General features: G+C 42.4%; 1 protein-coding gene across 18 annotated transcripts in view; it reads left to right on the top strand.

Moving 5' to 3' along the window:
* Nucleotides 1–18627, top strand: part of LOC123982980 (sickle tail protein homolog) — a 111920-nt gene that overhangs the window by 92638 nt on the left and 655 nt on the right. For 5 of the 18 annotated variants that reach the window (XM_046069094.1, XM_046069013.1, XM_046069111.1 and 2 more), the window contains 16 exons: nucleotides 1022–1824; nucleotides 3305–3409; nucleotides 3933–3985; nucleotides 5780–5919; nucleotides 6006–6181; nucleotides 8175–8305; nucleotides 8879–9026; nucleotides 9692–10175; nucleotides 10371–10569; nucleotides 10695–10972; nucleotides 11472–11627; nucleotides 11937–12059; nucleotides 13453–13533; nucleotides 13631–15286; nucleotides 15770–15913; nucleotides 16921–18593. In XM_046069094.1, coding sequence (XP_045925050.1) covers nucleotides 1022–1824; nucleotides 3305–3409; nucleotides 3933–3985; nucleotides 5780–5919; nucleotides 6006–6181; nucleotides 8175–8305; nucleotides 8879–9026; nucleotides 9692–10175; nucleotides 10371–10569; nucleotides 10695–10972; nucleotides 11472–11627; nucleotides 11937–12059; nucleotides 13453–13533; nucleotides 13631–15286; nucleotides 15770–15913; nucleotides 16921–17454 — 5211 coding nt within the window. In that variant the 3' untranslated portion in view covers nucleotides 17455–18593. Of the gene's footprint in view, nucleotides 1–1021; nucleotides 1825–3304; nucleotides 3410–3932; nucleotides 3986–5779; nucleotides 5920–6005; nucleotides 6182–8174; nucleotides 8306–8878; nucleotides 9027–9691; nucleotides 10176–10370; nucleotides 10570–10694; nucleotides 10973–11471; nucleotides 11628–11936; nucleotides 12060–13452; nucleotides 13534–13630; nucleotides 15287–15769; nucleotides 15914–16920; nucleotides 18594–18627 lie in introns of those variants that run through there. The other 13 variants (XM_046069040.1, XM_046069024.1, XM_046069158.1 and 10 more) reach the window with 13 other exon arrangements.

Below are 18627 nucleotides of genomic sequence, written 5' to 3'. Positions count from 1 at the left end.
TGAAAACCCATCATCAAACACTAATGATATACACTATCCAAGGATCTGGATCGCTAAATAACATTCTGACTCCTTTGCCAATTCCAGCACAGTTTGGAGCAAAAGGCATCACATGTCAATCGCAAACAGATGTTACACCTACGGAAGACTAACCATTCTTAAAATATCCTTAAAATACACAGACTAACATGCTAATAAATTATAGCTTTGAGACAAAACAGAGGGGTAAAGGCTTGAAAAATAAACACAAGAGCAACCAAGTCAGGCAAGGGAGTGTTGTTAAATTGAGTAAAGTTTTGCTTTGCTGCTTATGAGTTTAACATTTCATTCGCAAAAGGAAGAAAAAAATGTTTTGCTTTAAGTTAGCCGTCAATGTGAAAGTAGAGGAAGTAATGTAAAGTTAACTGTGAAGAAATATGATAAGACAATTGTTTTTATTTTGCACAGGAGGTGGCTCACCACATTAACCAAATTTCCTTTTACATCTACTGTGCATCTGTAAGACGTTCACCTCCTAATTTGTAGTTTTACCACATACAGCCTAAGCACTCATATATTTCCCATAACCTGGAAGCCACCCTAGTTTAGGTTTATTGTATATTAGCCTTCAAAGGGCTAAATACCAGTGGACCAGATTATCTGATTGTTTAAATAGACTGCCACAACATTGCTGTGATCTCGTTGCAAGTTAACCAACTACCTTCTAGCCCCGGAGGTGCACATGTAAACTCTTTTTAGAAAGCCACAGTTTTCACAGTTTGTTTAAAGCTTAAAAAAGTAAATCACCACTCATTTATAAAAACTACAGACTTTCCATCCATAGAAATAATATTGTTTTCATGTATTGTAATATTTTTTATAGGAGCCTGTGGGTATGACATCCCAGGACTTTGAGTGAAATGCTATACTGTGTACCCACCCGGGGCTGGTAGCCTTACTAGTAACTATTTTCTGCTTCTGGAAAATTAATTAATGTTTTATGTATTATTTTTAGTAATAACATGTCTTTATGCTTTTCCAGATGCACAGCGAGATGGTTCATGCCAGTCGTGATGGCCAGCACCCTCTGAGGCAGCCCCCCATGGGTCCCGCACCACTCCACCCCATGCAGGGAGCACTACCACCATCTCCCCACTCAATGCCCCCATCCCCCTCCAGGATCCCATTCAGCCCACGGCAAGGCTCCATACCTGGCAGTGCTACTATCCCAAGGGACCGACTGTCTAACGCCAACCCTCCGGCCCGCTCCATCTCACCCTGTCCCAGCGCCATCCTGGAGAGGCGGGATGTCAAGCCAGATGAGGACATGAGTGGTAAAAGCCACAGTCTAGCCAGGGGAAATGACGGGGTCTATGCAGACCCATACCTGCTTCAAGAGGGAAGAATGAGCATCACGTCTTCCCATGGACCACACCCCAACCCTGGGCTTGATGGACCAGAACATGGCATGGGGGGATTTCACCGTGCCTCCATCCGCTCCACAAGCTCTTATGGCGGGCCCAGCCCCACAGACACTATGGATCACCCCTCTCTGTACCGGCAGAAGTCCAGAAACAGCCAGCTGCCTACTTTGGGCTCCAAGACCCCTCCCCCATCCCCTCACCGGATGGCTGAGGTACGGATGATTGACATCCATGGTGGGCCTCCTCATGGCGTGCCACCTCATGGTGTTCCCATGGAGAGAAGCTCTCCTGTGCGTCAGTCCTTCAGGAAGGAGGACATGACAGGGACCAAGCCCCGGAGCAACATGGGATCACCTGTAGTCGCAGACCTCCAGGGTCACCTACAGGGGCCCATCCCACCTGCAAGTGACCATCAGACACGGTAAGCACCAGGGGACAGAGCGTTACTGACAGCAGGCTGGTGGGATTGTTAAAATTAAGATTAAGACATTGCATGGGAGCATGAACTAACTCTGCATTCCAGTTTCACCCTAACTATGAGCTGCTGGTTTTCAATCCCTGGCTATGACTCTGTTTCATCATCCATGACTTGAAGGCAATAATATAACCCGCCCTCTCGCTGTCTTGAGCGTCAACATCTGCACATTAAGAGCAGCAGACTAATGCACATGATTATGCATCAGTTTAGTTTGTGTATACACCCAGTTCAGCTTATCTGACCATTGTTTTCACAGTCCTTATTCAAACTTTGGAGCTTATAGTGTTGATTATTACAGAGTGTGTAGACCCAGAAATAGCAGCCACCACCGAAACAGGATAGTATCTGGAGCGCCCTTTAACCCTCTGTATATTTCCATTACTCTGTGACTATTGTTTTAATAACAATCCCCCTGCAGAGCCTATTCACTTTGGATAATCCAGCAGACATTTTGGTACCTGGTGTTAGGCTTGTCCACTCTGACTGAGAGCACATAAACATAGATAGAGAGCAAGGAGGGATGTTTGCCACTTAGCCAGGCAAACATGTTATCATTAAAAGGGAGGTTACAAAGGTTATATGCGTACCTAGGAAAACCAAAGAAAATATTGAACAGGTTGAATACGTATTTGAAATGGACCAATTAGTCAAACAGATCAGTCTGGACCACATGGGCAGCCTAAAACCCCCATTAGGAATGCCCTGGGAATCTGGTAAATGAGTGTAGGTATTTGAATGGGAAAGTACTGTACTTTGCTTTCAAAATAAACATAGTCACAGCACTTAGTGCTCTCTAGCTGTCATAGAATTAATTCATGTGAAATATACTGTGTGACACTGAGGTTAGGCATTGTTGTGTTCACATAGACCTTGTGTATGTCTGTTGTCTATAGCACAGCTAAAACCCCAGCCTCCCCCTGTGTTCTCAGCTGGGCCCACACAAAAGTTCTTCTCTTTTCCAACCACTAGGCTTACTAAGTAATCTCAGTATAAGGTCCCCTCCTCAACCCTCTGATGTTTGGCTTTCTTACAGCAGTGTAGTTGTTGAATTGTCCTTTCATTTTCTTCTGAGCAACCACCACTTTTATGTAAAAAACAGTATGATTTGAGCAACCTCTGCATCGACCTCTGGATCTTTTTATTTTTGTGAAAAGAGTTAAGTGCTGTTGCGGTAATTCTGAAATTACGTATTTGACCGGTGTCAATATTTACTCGGTACATAATTGCAAATCAATTGCAAAAAAAATCTCCACAGCGTTATCCAATGAAATAACAAAAAGATTCATATCAGGTAATTAAAACAATTGATGATTGTGTTACAGCCCTCACATTTTCATTCTGAGCTTATATTTGCTCCAGAGTGGCAGCTTTAATCTCCAATAGGCCTCAGTGTTGAAAGTAGAATTTTCTGATGTTTCTGCAGAGTGCGAATGAAGGCTATGGAGCAACAGATTGCCAGCTTGACTGGTCTTGTTCAGCATGCACTTTTAAAGGGGCCAAACACTAGTGGCACCAAGGAGACTTTAAGGTAAGCAATCACAGTTTAGGACAGAGTGAGGCATCAGGGGAAATGGAGTTTCAAATGAAAAGCGTGCATCCAGCCAGAGTGGGAAAGATAAAGGATCCCTTTTAAAATGGCCAAATCAAACTCTTAGGTTAAATGGCATCTGGTGAAGAGGAAATAGGTTTGACTGTGAATCTGATATTGAAGTCATTTGCTCTCTAGATAAATTGCCACTATGTATGGTTTATCTGGCTGCATTTCAACTCTTTGCATTTTGATCTTCTCTGTGGAGACCTTGTGTTAATGTTTGCTTGACAGTTAGTCTGAAAGGTCTCTGACTGCAGTGAATTTGCATATTTCTATGCTATGTTAAACACAGATGAAGCTTGTTAACATCATTAACATCATTTTAACCTCTCTAATTTGTCCGCCTTTCCCATCATACTTTGTTGTAGTGTGTTTGTTCTTACTTATACTGAATGAAGTGCCCAAAAATCCATTTTTTTTAATGATCAAAATCCTGCTCTTATGAATTTCTCTCCGGCAGCAGTGAGAGACCACCGAAGACATCATCTCCAGCCCACAGTGCACATAGCTCAGGTTGGTATCACGGTTATTCTGTTCCATTTCATGAGGGGTTTTTTTGTCTAAACAGGAGTTTTAGCCCCATAATGTCTTGTGCAGGCAAACCCACACATCACTGTCAATCAACAGTCTGTAATGAGCAGTGCTGGAGGGAGGGTAAACAAAGTCAGGCTTCTTTGCTTGTCATCGGTTCATATTTCCTGACAATCCTTTCCCCCGTAGCCTACATTCAGTTTAATTGGAGATAAGAGCCAGCAGAGCTAACATAAAGCACTACTTAAAACAAGACGCTACTACTTCTCAAGCCTGCCGAGATGATTCCGCGATTCAATCTCGACTCTACAGCGGTCTGTGGCAAGATCTTGGTTTGATAAAAAGAACTAGAACCTCACCAATGGCAGAGGGAAAACACAACGTTCATGTGTCCTGAAAGCTAATCTAATGTCTCCTGACACATTTCGTATGTAGCTTTTAGAGAGATTAACTTGTCATGTTGCGTGTGAGTGAATCTCCAATACATGAGAAAAGTTACAGTGTGGGCCAGACTGTCTCTACATCAAGCACTTTTTTTTGCCATATCTCAAAGGCCTCTTCATTGTCACCTCACAGCCTGCACTTGTTTTGATGGACATTGTGTCCCCAAGGCCTGAAACACTACCAGCAGTTTACATTGTAACCTGCTCTTCAGGTCTAGGCTGCTGTCAGAGAGTAGGTAAGAAATATAGTTTTGGGATTATGAAGACAAAAGTTTGTTCTTTGGCTGCCGAACACAGGGTGAGTCTCTGTGTCAAGGGAGCTTAGAGTGCACTCTGAACATTCCCTGACCTATTGTGTAACTACCGATCAGGGACACTACTTTCGTTAATGGGCCTCATATTTCTGAGGTTAAAGGATTGGTTCTCCCAAATTACAAAACAAATATCACTCACGTCTAGTCTACCTAGCTAGCCAAGCACATAGTTTGGGTTTTTATTTTTCCCACGTTTTGAGATATTTGTCTCTACCCAAAACAACTGAGGTGAATGACATTTCATTTATGGTGCTCACAGCATTGAAAAATGAAATAAAAAGAATTCAACACAAACATGTCTTTTTAGACTATGGATCTGATTTCAGCCAACAAAATAGTCCATAAGAAAACTGTTAAAGCTTGTTCTCAGGGGTAAGTGACAAATGTTTTTGAAATTTGAGAGAACCAGCCCTTGTTGAAAATGTTGAAGCCCACTCTGAGTGAACATGGATTGGATCGTTTTATTAACTAACATTAAGGTCATTAGAGTCAAAACTCATGCTGAAGTTTTTGAAAGGATTGAATTCAATTATTATTGTTGTTGGCCATTTGGACTATCACCCAAACCGCAAATATTAGATCCCTTGGTTTCCATGGTTTCAAGGTCTCTAGCGGTGACTGACATGCTGAAATCAGTTGACAGCGGTGCAGCCAATATGAGTTCCAATATATCTGTGCTTGTTGTGCAGAGGGAAAGACAGCCACAAAGAGTTCAGACAATTATTACTACACATTAAGAACATTAAGTCAGTCCATTTTGTTGCCAGAGAAAATGTGTTTGCAGGCATGTACACTCTAACAAGTAATTTGTCGATTAAAGTCAGACAGGATGACAGGATGGGTTTGGGAAAGAACAACTCTATCTTTTAAAGGAGTAACTACATTTTTATTTTTGTGTGCTTGTTAGGTAATTTCAAGTGTAACCTCTGCTGTAGTGTAATGGCAAGAGCAATAATACAGTGATGTCTTCAAAGTGTTCTTACGGAAACAAGCTATACCTTTGTCCCTCCCAAAAACAGGTAGTTCCCCAGTCTTGGCTCCTAAGAACAGTGCAACTCCATCAGACAAGGGCTCAGTTCCTCTCAAAGCCAACCTCCTGCAGTTCAGGAAGAATGTTTCTGACCTCAGGATGCAACTCCATCAGATGAGACAGCTCCAGGCAAGACCTTTTTCTACTGTGACTACAGCTTGGTATGCTGATCTGCTAGTTCAAGTCATTTAATATCTCATTCCAACTGTGTGCAGCTCCAGAACCAGGAGGCATTACGAGTCCATCTGAAGCGAGCAGAGCAGGAAATCAGTGTTAAACTTGCAGAGGCCATGCGGGGTCTGGAAGACCCTGTCCAGAGGCAGAGAACTTTGGTAGAAGAGGACAGGCACAAGTACTTGGGCCTGGAGGAGCGTGTCCTTACACAACTCAGGTAAGGTTGCTCAAAATTCACTTTTCAATTCAATTTACTTCCATAACAGTTTTTGTGTTTTATATAGTCTAAAATGGGCCGATTCGGTTGTTTGCATTCATTACTGGGTGTTCATTGTTATGGATTTTAATCCTTTCATGAGAGTTTTGCACAAGTATTAGAGATGATTTAGTGTTCACCCACTATGCAGCTCCAGTCAAGGTGCTTACATTTATAGGAAATCCCCAAAAGACTTCATCCTTATCAGCTCACCTATGCTGTTCACTCTGAAAGTCTTTGACAAGCCAACGCCCTCCAAATTACAGCTCACAGGTTTATACAGGAAAGCAGCGACTGCCTCTCAGAGACACCAGACTTGAACAATGAACCCAACTGTGGAGTAACTATTCACTACCCTGCTCTTATTTTAATTCACCTGCCTATCTTGCCAACAGGGAGCAGTATTTGAATGCTTTTTATTTGGATGTTTACAGGCAAGGTCAAACAGTGTTGTCTTGCTACACAGTGGTGAACATATGCTCCAATAAACACAACAATAGCAGTTCATGGAAACTGGGAAATGAACAGGCGGAAGTCAGTGGATTAAACTCTCTGTTACCTTTGGTATCCAGCCAGTTGTGAGTCAGCAAATCACGGCTGTTGGTGCTTTAAATAAGACTTGGTAATTAGGGTTGCTTAGCTTTAAGACCAGTGGGAGAATGTTGTGTGAAAACCACTGCCCCCTCAAGAGGAGAACTAAATCTATCGTGACCTATAAGGGCACATTGTGTAAAATTATGTAAAATTGGTATTCTCATCTTTAGTCACATGCTGCTTGGAACCCCTTACTGTAAGTTTAATTTGAGAGTTTACAGTTCATGAAACAGAGGATGAAATGTGCATGATTGTTCCTCACACAAATGCTATCTTAATTACTTTGTTATGGTATCTGTGAAGGCTGCCTCTTAAACTTTGACACATAGAGGTGTACATTATGGCGACATACTGTATCTGTTTTTGTCTGTGGGAGGCTTAATAAAAAAGAAAAATCAGTTTCCTTTGTCCTCAGCTGGAATTTCCCATTATCATTCCTATTACCAACAGGCCTTGGCATAGCAAGGCATTTAACACACTGTCTCCTTATTGCCTTTCCTACTCCCTTTAGGGGAGTTCTATAAAAGAGTGTTTCTCAAGGGTGGCTGGCTACAATGAAACACCGCTTGAGACCCTCTCATGCAATCCAACACTGCACACAATGTTATCATTTGGCACATTTCCCCACGGAGTAGCCATTTTCCCCAAGCACAGGGGATGGCTGTGAAGTCGTGTGATATGTTTTCTATGTGAGGAAGTGCTCTCTCACGAGTAAGTCCTCATTCAGAGTGTAAACATTTGTGGTTTAGTGATGTGACGACCAATCTAGACTAAGCAATCTAATGTAGACAGGAAAGTGAACTGCATAGTGGAAATGTTTAGTCTCAGTTTGTTTATACCTATTTTACATATGATGTAATTTTGTCCCTTTTTTATGGATAATGTCCCAGCATTTGCTCTCACCTTTGCCCATTCAGTATCACTGTAGGAGCATTAAGATAAACGATTGTGTCCTGCCCCCTGGTGTTTGTGACGAGTAAATAAAATGCTAACAGTGCTGTGACAATCTGTCTGTTCTTCTGTCCTTCTCCTAATCAAATAGTCCCCATGTAGTATAACAGATACAGACAGTCCCTACAATGGGATAACATACAGTATATACATTATATGCTGTATGACATAAATATGGTGTTTATTGAAAATTAAACCATGTAAACCTGTTCTGGTACAACCACTAAATAGGATTTTGAACCTGAAAATGAGCATAATACCAACTCTTTAAAACATTTGATCATGAGCTTCCATTTATATTTCATTTCAGCTGTTGCATGTACATTATATATATTTAGGAAAACTGGATACTCTCCCTAAACTTTACATTCGTTGTCCTTTACATTGTCAATTTTCTTTGTCTCTGCAGTGAGCTGGAGCAGTATGTAGTCTCTCTACAGAAAGACTCGGCAGCAGCACACAGAGGAGTGACCCTGAAGGACGTCGAGGAGGGAGCGGTGACACTGAGGAAGGTGGGAGAATCTCTGGCAGGGCTCAAAGGTAAGACAAAAGATAATATTCTTAACACTGGGAACAACGTTGTGTATGACCCTTTGTTCCTAACTGTTTTTAGCTAAGTTTAGTAGGTGACCTACAAGAAAGTGTTCGGTCCTATGGTTCTTCTATTATATTTATATGACAGACTGATATCAGACTGGCACTGGCCTCTTGTTAAATACTGGATATAAACTAGTAGGGCTGGGCAATATGATTGAAATAATTTTTTATGTTATTTTCAATAACAATATACTGTATATCATGAGATGTCAGCTGTATCCAAAGACACAGTGAAATAGTATATCCAGATATATCTGTCTCAATAAAGGTGTGGTTTGAATCTGATCTCTCGTCTCCTCTAAGTCCTTTTCCATCAACTAACTCGGGGAAGTCGTTGTACTTCAACATGGCACATACTGTATTAGTATGAGTTTTTCTGGAGAGTTGTAGTGTCATAACAGTCTAAATGTTAGTCTGAGGCTATCAGAAAAAACAGTGTAGGCAGCTAGATCGGTCAAAAATATTCTTAAACAATAGCTGTTTACAAAATGTGCGCATGTTTCTCTGTTTCCTCAGGAGAGTTCCCAGCCCTACAAACCAGAATGCGGGCTGTGCTCAGGGTGGAAGTGGAAGCTGTCAAGTTTTTGAAGGAGGAGCCTCATAAACTGGACAGCATGCTGAAAAGGGTCAAGAGCCTGACTGACACACTCAGCGGTCTGAGAAGGTAGAGGAAAGATGGAAGGAAAAATGTCCGTGTAGATAAAGTAGGGATCAGGAGAAGAGGTGCTGGGGTATGGGGGCTGAGAGTGAGAGAGGGAATTGAAGATGAAAACAAAAAGCACTCTGCAGAGCTTCTCACAGGAGTCTGTGATGTGGGAGATTGTGCTATTTGATTATACTGGCAAGGCTGCCTTCATCCCATCAAAGAGGTCATTCCATGTGGACAGAAGTGTGGCGTCCAGCTTGATTTACTTCCATCGCCTTCACTGAACCGATAAGTGAATTAATTTGGTGGACACTGCTGCACATCATTTCCATTTTAATATGTCACAGATACCAAATTCACTCTAGATTTTTCTCTCGCTCTCCCTACATGACTTTCTTGTCTCTGACTGAAACACACCCAGTGGCCAAACCGTGGAAAAGACATTGCATCATAGCTGTTTGTGGTGATCATGTTGTTTTTACCCCTCATGTCAGAATAAATCAACATTGTTCGCTCACTTAATTATAGGGTTTGATGTATTTTCAATCTGGATGACATATCAAAATGACCATAAATACAAATTTTGGTTGTAAAATTGATTCTATCAATGATAGGTATTGTTTCAAAAACACTGATGTAATTTATAAGTGACCTAGTGTATACTGTGTCCCTCCTCTCTGCAGATGTGCTACTGAAGGCCCTCAGAAAGGACCTGATCCTTCTGCTAATGTCCCAGTGGTCAACAGCCCATCAACAGTAGCAGCAGTAGCCCCTGCAGAAGCTCCTCCTGCACCAGTCCAGCCTGGTTCTACATCAGCCCCACTAGAGCCCCAGAGCTCCACCATCAGATCAGAAGTGATGCCTTCCTCTCCGGTGGTCATCCATCATGTCCAGAGCTCACCGGTTCACATCCAGCAGTCCCAGCAGTCTGCAGCCTTGACAGCTCAGCCCAGTCCACCGCTCACCCCCAGCCCCTCTCACATCCCCAGTCCCAAAGGCCGGGAATCTCCCAAGGGTGCAGGCTCGGATCCACCGAGTCCCGCCCGTCAAAAGAAGACACAGGAGAACGTAGTGAGTAATGGCAATGGCTCTGCCAACCAGGGTCTTGTCATAGAAGAGCTCCAGAACAGCCAGGACAAGAGCAAAAACAGAGCAATTTCCATAAAGGTATGTTTAGTCACCTTTTTTATCCAGCATAGTAAAGTTGTGGTGATATTCAGTTGGTCTCATCAGCCTCCTGTCAATATCAACTCGGTTACTCAGAATTGCATTATTTTGCCCTGTAAGATGTAGTTAATTATTTCTTTTTGAATAAAACTGAGAATCAGAGAACCTGTTAGGAACCTTTTTTTCACCCTTTAGGCAGCGGAGAAGGAGTGGGAAGAGAGGAGGCAAAACATGGGTCATTATGATGGAAAAGAGTTTGAGAAGATCCTCCTGGAGGCCCAGGCCAACATGATGAAGGGCATTCCCAGTCTAGAGGTAGAAGAGAACCCAGCATTGCCCCCTGCTGCCACTGGAGAACAAGCAGAAATCCACAACCCTGTGCAGTCACCATCAGGTACAAATCTAACACAAATGTAATTTTAAGACACAAGTGTGGGTTAATTTTATTTTATTGCTGTATGAACACATTTTAAAGCATATTCTCCCGTATAACTTAATCTCTGCTTGTTTGTATGACAGAAGAGCCCCAGTCTGATTTTCCAGCCAAGAAGGGGCCTGAGAAACTCCCAAAGCCTGTGATTGAGAAACCAGCCAAACCTGCACTGGAGAGACCCTTCAAGACTGCCAACAGGCCAGCCCCCGCTGACAGTGTTGCCAAGCAGGGGTCTGAAAAGCCCAGCAAGTCCCCACCACCACCTCCTCCAAGGAAGACCTACGCCAGCTCGAGCTCAGGCATGACCACCACGCGCTCTGGTGAAGTAGTCTACACCAGCAGGAAGGAATCCGTCTCGGCTCAGGTCAGTCTTATAGGAGGTTGTCTGGTGAAACGTGCTCAAACAGCAGCAACAGCTTTTAACTCTCATTATTGAGACCTTGAAATAAAAAGGGGATATGGAGCAAGAGCCAGGAGGCTAACCACAAATAATAGGGAAAACGGCTAGCCCGGCTCTCTCCAAAGTTAAGAAAAATGCATACCGGCACATTTATTGCACACATACAGACAAGGCCAAGACATGTTGCAATTTTATAGGACAGCTTTAGAGATGTTGGAAGGCATATTTTTTTATTTTGTCTTTATGGTAAACTAAACTAAACTAAGCTAACCCTAATCACCCTTAGGTTCTTGCTCCATACTTTGCACTCAGACATGAGAGTGATGTTGATCTGCTCATGTAACTCCTGTTGAATCTGACTCTTCGGAGCATAATTACCATAAACTTTGTATAATATTGTTTTGTTATTGTATGACTTGGAAAAGTAATAACTAAAATATTTCATGCTCATAAATTCTAACAGGAGGGTGAAGAGGACGCTCCATCCCCCAGTCCCCAACCCAAGCCCACCAAGGTTCCACCAGAGACCAAGCCGAAGCCAGCCACCCCTCCCCCTGTCACTTCCTCTGTTACCGGAGAAGAGGAGGATGAAGGGGACAAGATCATGGCAGAGCTCCAGGTAAGATGCATATGTACACGCAGGCACTCACACACACATTCCCTCAAACACAAAAACAATAAAAAGGTGTAACGTCAGCTGGATTTTTCTGATTTCTGCTGTGTGGGTTGCCTATGATTTCTTCCTGTGGTGGTTGGTATCTCAGAAGTGGCAAAGGAAGAGCACTGACAGCTGCCAAACTCCTTGACTTTCATTCTAACTTTGTCACTTGTGCGATTTTACAACTGTGGCAAGGGTGCAGATACTCAAACTTCTTCCCTCCTCAAAATCCTTGTCCCCATTTCCCCTTCACTTTTCTCCACTCTTCAGGTTTTCCAGAAGTGCACAGTTAAGGATATAGGGGTGAAAAATGTGGTAGAACCCACCACTCGAATTGAACCTCAAATCAGAGAACTAAGACCAGGGGCCTTATTGCCCCTTAAAGAGAAAAAGGTAAAATATACATCGCCGTGCAGCTACCAAGCTAACTGCCTGCCTCTGCCAACTGTCTGATACAATCGATGGCTGTGTCTTAACCATTCTACAACTTTTGCACCCTTGCTTTGGCTCGAGAGAAACCTGTAACAGCTACTTCCAAAAAGCTCCTTTCCTTGCTGCCTCAGTTTCCTTCCCTCTTGTGATTCTGCTGAATATCACAGCTTGGATATTTTTTCAGGATTAAGTCTGCATAAAATGAAGCCTCTGAAAAGATGCTGTGTCTTTTGGCCATCTGGACCAGACAATGATGTGTTCTACCATTGATTTAATTATCACTTGTCTTTTCCTTCAAATCAATAAAGACCTCGGCACTGTATTCTACAGGCAATTAAATCGTCTTGTGTCTTTCTTTAATTGCATGTCCTCATACAAAATCAACAGAAGAACTATTTTTTAAATGATTGACAATTGAGAGAAACAATTCAAATTCACGTTGTAGACACAACCTGTTTTTGCAGACTTGGTTCACTAGAGGTCAGTCTGGGCACTTGCATGCTACTCTCCCCCCACTTACACTTTTCTGAGGAATTACTTTCTAGTTTTTCCTTTTCTTTGCACACCTTTCCCAGTTTTACACCTATAACCAGCACAACTCTATAATTCTTTTTCACATTTAAACAATACACATGTTTAATATGATTTTGTCAATCAATGTGACAAAGAAGACAGGTATGCAAGTTCATGTATAAATTTGACTAATTCACAGCCAGGTATTGATATGTGGTCTAAATAAAAGTATCTCTCTCAGAGTTCAACACATTTCAGGTATGTGAGTAGAGGGTAAGCTACTAGGTATTGTAATAATAACAAAATATTGCACATTATATAATGTTGCAAAGATTCGGCCAGCGTGATTTCAAAAGAAAGTGAAAGTAGTGTAGTGTGAGAAGCGATTTGTCTAGATACCAGTGCATACAGTGCAACATAAAGAGAGACAGTTAAATGAAAAATATAAAAATGAGGACTTAATTGCTGTACTGTCGACAGGGGAGGTGCCAAAACGCTGAACAGACCGGGTTTAGCCATCAAAAAGTAGATGATTTGGCGGTTGTAAATTAAAATGGCTTGTAGTCTGTAACAATAATATATATCAAATTTCCCTGCATGCATTTTGATAAGCATTTAATATCAGAACAGCATATAAAAGTGATATCATGGTATGAAAGTCGAGTCAGTCTGAGCAGTACATACAGTAAATATTTAGCTGTTGCCTTTTAGAAGGTATTTGCCAAATGCAGTGTTGACACTGTGGATGCTACTGCAATAATGCATGTGAATTCAGTTAATCCACAGCAACCACACATACACCAGTTACAGAGTAATATTATTCCCTCACAAACTGTCCTAGCAGAGCTCAGAGCCCAGTCGAGAGGATAAAGACCCAGACACAGATGAAAATGGGAATACTACTGTCCGACAGAGCCAAGGGGTATGCATGGCTTTAAATTATTAACATATATTAATATATAGTAAATGTATGTTCTAGATTTTGAGAGGTTTTAAACAGCTACATCTTTATTTCTCAGGTCATATTCTATGTGACTGGCCAGATTCCCAAAGAGCATCCACCCCCGTCAGGAATGGAGGAAACCCCTGAACACAGAGTGCCCACACAGCCACCATCACAGGTGTCAAATGTCAATGTTAATGACAATTGTCCAAGCCAGCAGGAGCCGCAGCAGCAGCAGTCAATGTCTCCGCCACCCAAATCACCCCCACCTGTAACACCTCCACCTATATCACCTAAGCCTGTGGGACTGAAAGGATTGAAACTTCCAAGGAAGCACATTAAACGCTCTGAGTCCTTGAAGACGAGTGCAGAAATGGAGAAGGGAAAAATCCTCAACAAAATTAACACTGAAAAGAAAAGTAAAGTCATCCAGCAACATGTTTATTCTAGTAAGAATATAATACCTGAGCCTGTGGCAACCACAACAACCAGTACCATAAAAGAGGTGCCTAAAAGTTATGTTGCTCCATCAAAAAAGGCTCCTAGTGAGGAAAGTGATTCACCTAAAGTTACCTTTGAGGACGGTAATGAGGAGGCTAGTCTTAGTCCTGACTTACCTGGAGAAGAGGCCCCTCCACCTCCTGACAACATAGCATTTATGATCACTAATACCAAAGTGCAGGCCCTGTCGTGTGGCGAGTACCAGGAACTAGTCAATGCCAAGAAAGGAAGTGTCCAGACTTTTACTGTAGGTAACGCCACTAACCGAGGGAACACCAATGCGGATCCCGCTGCGTCACACGATAATGGCTTCACCAAGAAGCCTGTCATCATTATTTTTGACGAGCCCATGGACATCCGTTCAGCTTACAAGCGCCTGTCCACCGTCTTTGAATGTGAGGAGGAACTGGATAGGATGCTGTCGGAGGAGCGCATTGAGGAGGAGAGTGAGGAGTCAGACACAGAGAGGAGTGGTGAGCTACAGGTAAAAGCTGGAGGTACCGAGTTGGCGGATTGCAAAAAGGGCAGTTCTTCACTGGTCACTGCAGACCACGTTAGCTTATCATCCTCATCTTCATCTTCAATCTCTGAGCCGACAGACAGTGGAGTGAATTTAGAGTCAAATGGTGATGTCAAGCAGGATGGTAAGAAGAAGTTTAAGTTTAAGTTCCCTAAGAAACAGCTTGCAGCACTAACCCAGGCGATTCGTACGGGCACCAAGTCAGGCAAGAAGACTTTACAGGTGGTTGTGTATGAAGATGAGGAGGAATGCGATGGTACCATCAGGCAGCACAAAGAAGCAAAGAGATTTGAGATTGCACGCTCAAAATCCTTTGCAGACACATCCAAGGCAACAGGCTCAGCCGCACTGAAGAGGCAGAACTCCGACTCACTTGTCAGGACAAATGAGATCCGGAAGAACACCTACAAGACACTGGACAGCTTGGAGCAGACCATTAAGCAGCTGGAGACCACTATCAGTGAAATGGGACCACACACCCCTGGGGAGCCAGTCTGCACAGAGGAAGCTAGAGCAGGGAATGGGAAAGGCCCAGAAGGAGTAGGGCTGAAGAGATCTTCCTCGCTCCCTGCCTCCAGAGGGTCAGGCCCTAAGGTACCCAGCAAAGATTCATTGCTGAAGAAGACTAAACCTCAACTCCTTCCTCGCCCTGTAGTTATCCCTACCACCACCACCACCACTGTCCCCAGTGACCCCAGCACTGTACAACAGGTCTCTCTCTAGCTCTTGTTGCTCCGGGAGGCTTTGGGTCCTTCTTTTTCACTCCAATCCTAACCACTGAAATCACAAAATCATTAATCCACTCCACAGGTGCTTGGAAATGTCCCCCATAGCTTTCTCCCTGTGTGAAATCATGGTGACATGATTGGGGGTGGCATTTTGTTGGGTTCCTGGCTACCTTATTTCTCCTTCAGTTCATTGCTAAAACTCTGAGGTTTTCAGCAAGTGGCAAACTCATCATCAAAGATACACTCATGATGATTAAGCTCTTTCCTATTCTTGACTGCATGTACTACTGTGTATTGACTTAATGAGTTGTGGTCTCACTAGGTGCATGATGTTTCACTGGGGTTGATCGTTGAGGTGTTGAATTGAGGTTCTTTTACCTGTTAGTGCCTTGATTTTTCATACTTCCTATATGGTGTGTGTTTTTTTCTTTCTTTTGTTTTATTTCTTGTTTTGTTTTTCGTTTGGATCCCCTTGCAGAACACCAGTGTCGTTTCCCCTACTAGTCGGATGCCCATCCCTTTGTCTGCGAAGTCCAGGCAGTCGCCGGGTACTACTGACAAAGCAGCAAAACAGCAAAAACTGCAGGACGCTCAGAGGCAGTTCCGACAGGTAGTTTTACTGTAGGGCCTTACCAGAGACTAGAGGAAACAAACATAGGGATTGAAAACATGAGGCATGTATTATTAGGGAAAATAAGACTACCAAAGCTGTGAGATTTCATGTGTTTTGAAAAAAAATAAAGTCGCCATGGTGGGCGACTATGGATCTGTTAATGTTTCTCTCGAGCCTGCTCTGACAAGAAGGCATGCTTGACTCTTGACTGTTACCCCATAACATCACTGTACTGTATGCTTTTGCATGTCCACACTGCTCATGGTTTTCACTGTGTTGGTGACTAAACTAAAAAAATGGAAAAATGACAAAGAAAAGTGGAATCCTATCCTGTCATCGTCTCAGTTGTCATCCCATCTCCGGTTCCCATCACAGCTGAGTTCCTAGACAGTGTTGCCAAATCCCAGGATGCTTATGGCTATGTTAAAATACAAACCTAACTGACTTTTCGGCTATGCACCTTCCTTCTCACAATGCACCTCTGCTCAAACCCAACATTATTGCATAGCTTCTTAACCTCCTCACGGTGATATATTTCCTTACCCTCAAGACCTCGCCACAACTCACCATCTTGCACCGTCAGTTTCAGTGGAATACAGCCCCACATTTCCCCAGTCTGCTCTCACTCTTCAAACGCCTAACCCTATCTAATTCCAGCCTTCCTATGCATCTCTGCTTTATAAATTTCCCTTACAGCCCCTTAACAAGGCCAAACAATCCCTCTAACACAGGCTGTAAATTCTTCGCACGATCTAACTGTGTCTTGGTAACATGTCTCTCAGTTCAGTGTGTCTCACCTTTTATGTAACCTAGTGAAAACAAAACTTCTGTACATGTTGTTTTTGATGTCTTTTAGTTGTGTCTTGGTAATATTTGTGTTGTCATAGTGTGTTTCTTTGTGGATAACTTGTAGTTTTTTTTAACATCGCCTTGCCTCTATATGTATAATTTGACCAGATATCTTTTTTGACAACCAGTATCTGTTTTGGCATCTCTGTTTGCAGGCTAACGGAAGTGCTAAAAGAGTGGGAGGGGATCATAAAACTACTTCCCCTGCTATACCCATCTCTAAAATCCCTGCTTTTTATCCTAGCTCTACTAAAGGCAGCTGCCAGTCTGCACAAAACTCAGATGCAACTAATCCCATTAACCCTTCCTCTGCCTCTTCCTCCTCCTCTTCGTTGACAAAGTCCTCCATCCTGTCCTCTCACACTCCTCGTTCCGGTTCCCTTCCCTCCTCCCACATTCCCTCTCTGTCTAATGGATCCCTCAAACTCCCCACACCCTCACAGCACACAGGTAAAACTCTCTCGTTTCCCTCACAGAATGGTCGAGTGCACTCCTCCTCTTCATTCTCCTCCTCCTCCTCATCCTCCTCCTCCTCCTCCCCCTCCCCTCTGTCGCCCACACCTTTGGGCCCAGGTGGAAAGAGCATCCGCACCATACACACCCCCAGCTTCAACAGCTACAGGTCCCACAACGGCAGCAGCGGCAAATCCTGCATCCCAACAGCCACAGCAGCTAAGGACACTACCTAGCTCCATTATCGCCCCCCTGGCTTTAATGCACTGCAGGTAGACCTGGTCATGTTTCATTATATATTGTTTTGGTTTGTTGGTTTTTTGATGTTTCCAAAAGTTTTTGGAAGTATTAAGTGAAGCACTCCCCAATTCATGTTTTATTTGACACTGGCATTCTCACACCAATGCTTCTATCTCCTTTAAGTTGCATTTTCCAGTTTTGAAAAATATTTACTTGGATTCTGATTCTTTGGTGTAGCAGATGTTCTGACAAAATATTTTGTAATGGAACAAAAAAATATTGAGTTTTACCACTTTGTAGTTGAAGTGGAAGGCTCTTGTGATGTTGAAAATCTATTTTTCTTGCTCTAGCTATGAATAGGGAATTATAGAGTTGATGTACAATCACAACATACCATGTTAAAAATGTCTTTTATTTTTCAAACCAGAAATTGAATAACCATAGTATATTTAATCTTCTATATTTCTTAGGTTGCCAGACATTGAACACAGCTCTTGTAAATGCCTTTTATGAATGTATACACAATGTATACAGACATTTTAAAGTTGAACTCATTAACTTCTGTTTTCTAAGAGTATTTTCTCATTTTTCACCCATATAAACTGCCAATTTCTTTTAGAGATATGTGAAACTGGTATCAAAATTAAAACAAGTTTTGATTTTAGTCTGCATATTTGCCAAAGTTATTGTACAATGACTCACTTCAGGCCTAACCCAGTTACAAGATTTAGGGGAATTTACATGTGTTGGCTGAAGTATTGACCTCCAGTGTTTGTACCGCTGGTCTTGGTTTGTTAAGTTAACATGTATTGTTGTCTAATTGTAAACTGTACTAAAAACAAAGTTATGAATCAGTTCTACCACATGTATATAGAAGCTTCTACTAAGAAAATAAGTAGTTTTTTTTAACATACCAAAGTTTATTTGTATGCATGCCTTTCAAATACTTTAGGAGAGTGGTGTAAAAGAAGAATTATGTTTGCACAGATAGATTTTTGTAAATATCTGGTTTTCTCTTGTTTTTGTAAAGCTTTAAATCATACTGTAAAGGAGCAATGTGGTAAAGACAAACTGTGTTGGAGTAGTAAAAATAAAGACTTGCATGCTTGTAATGCATTGAGCTTCAATATTTTAACTTGTGGTTCTGGCTTCCTCTCTGTATAAGTGTG

Source organism: Micropterus dolomieu, linkage group LG01 (genome assembly GCF_021292245.1).
Source record: "Micropterus dolomieu isolate WLL.071019.BEF.003 ecotype Adirondacks linkage group LG01, ASM2129224v1, whole genome shotgun sequence".
Taxonomy (NCBI): Eukaryota; Metazoa; Chordata; class Actinopteri; order Centrarchiformes; family Centrarchidae; genus Micropterus; species Micropterus dolomieu.
The sequence above is the reverse complement of the archived record's forward strand: the minus strand, read 5'-3'. Positions and strand labels throughout refer to the sequence as shown.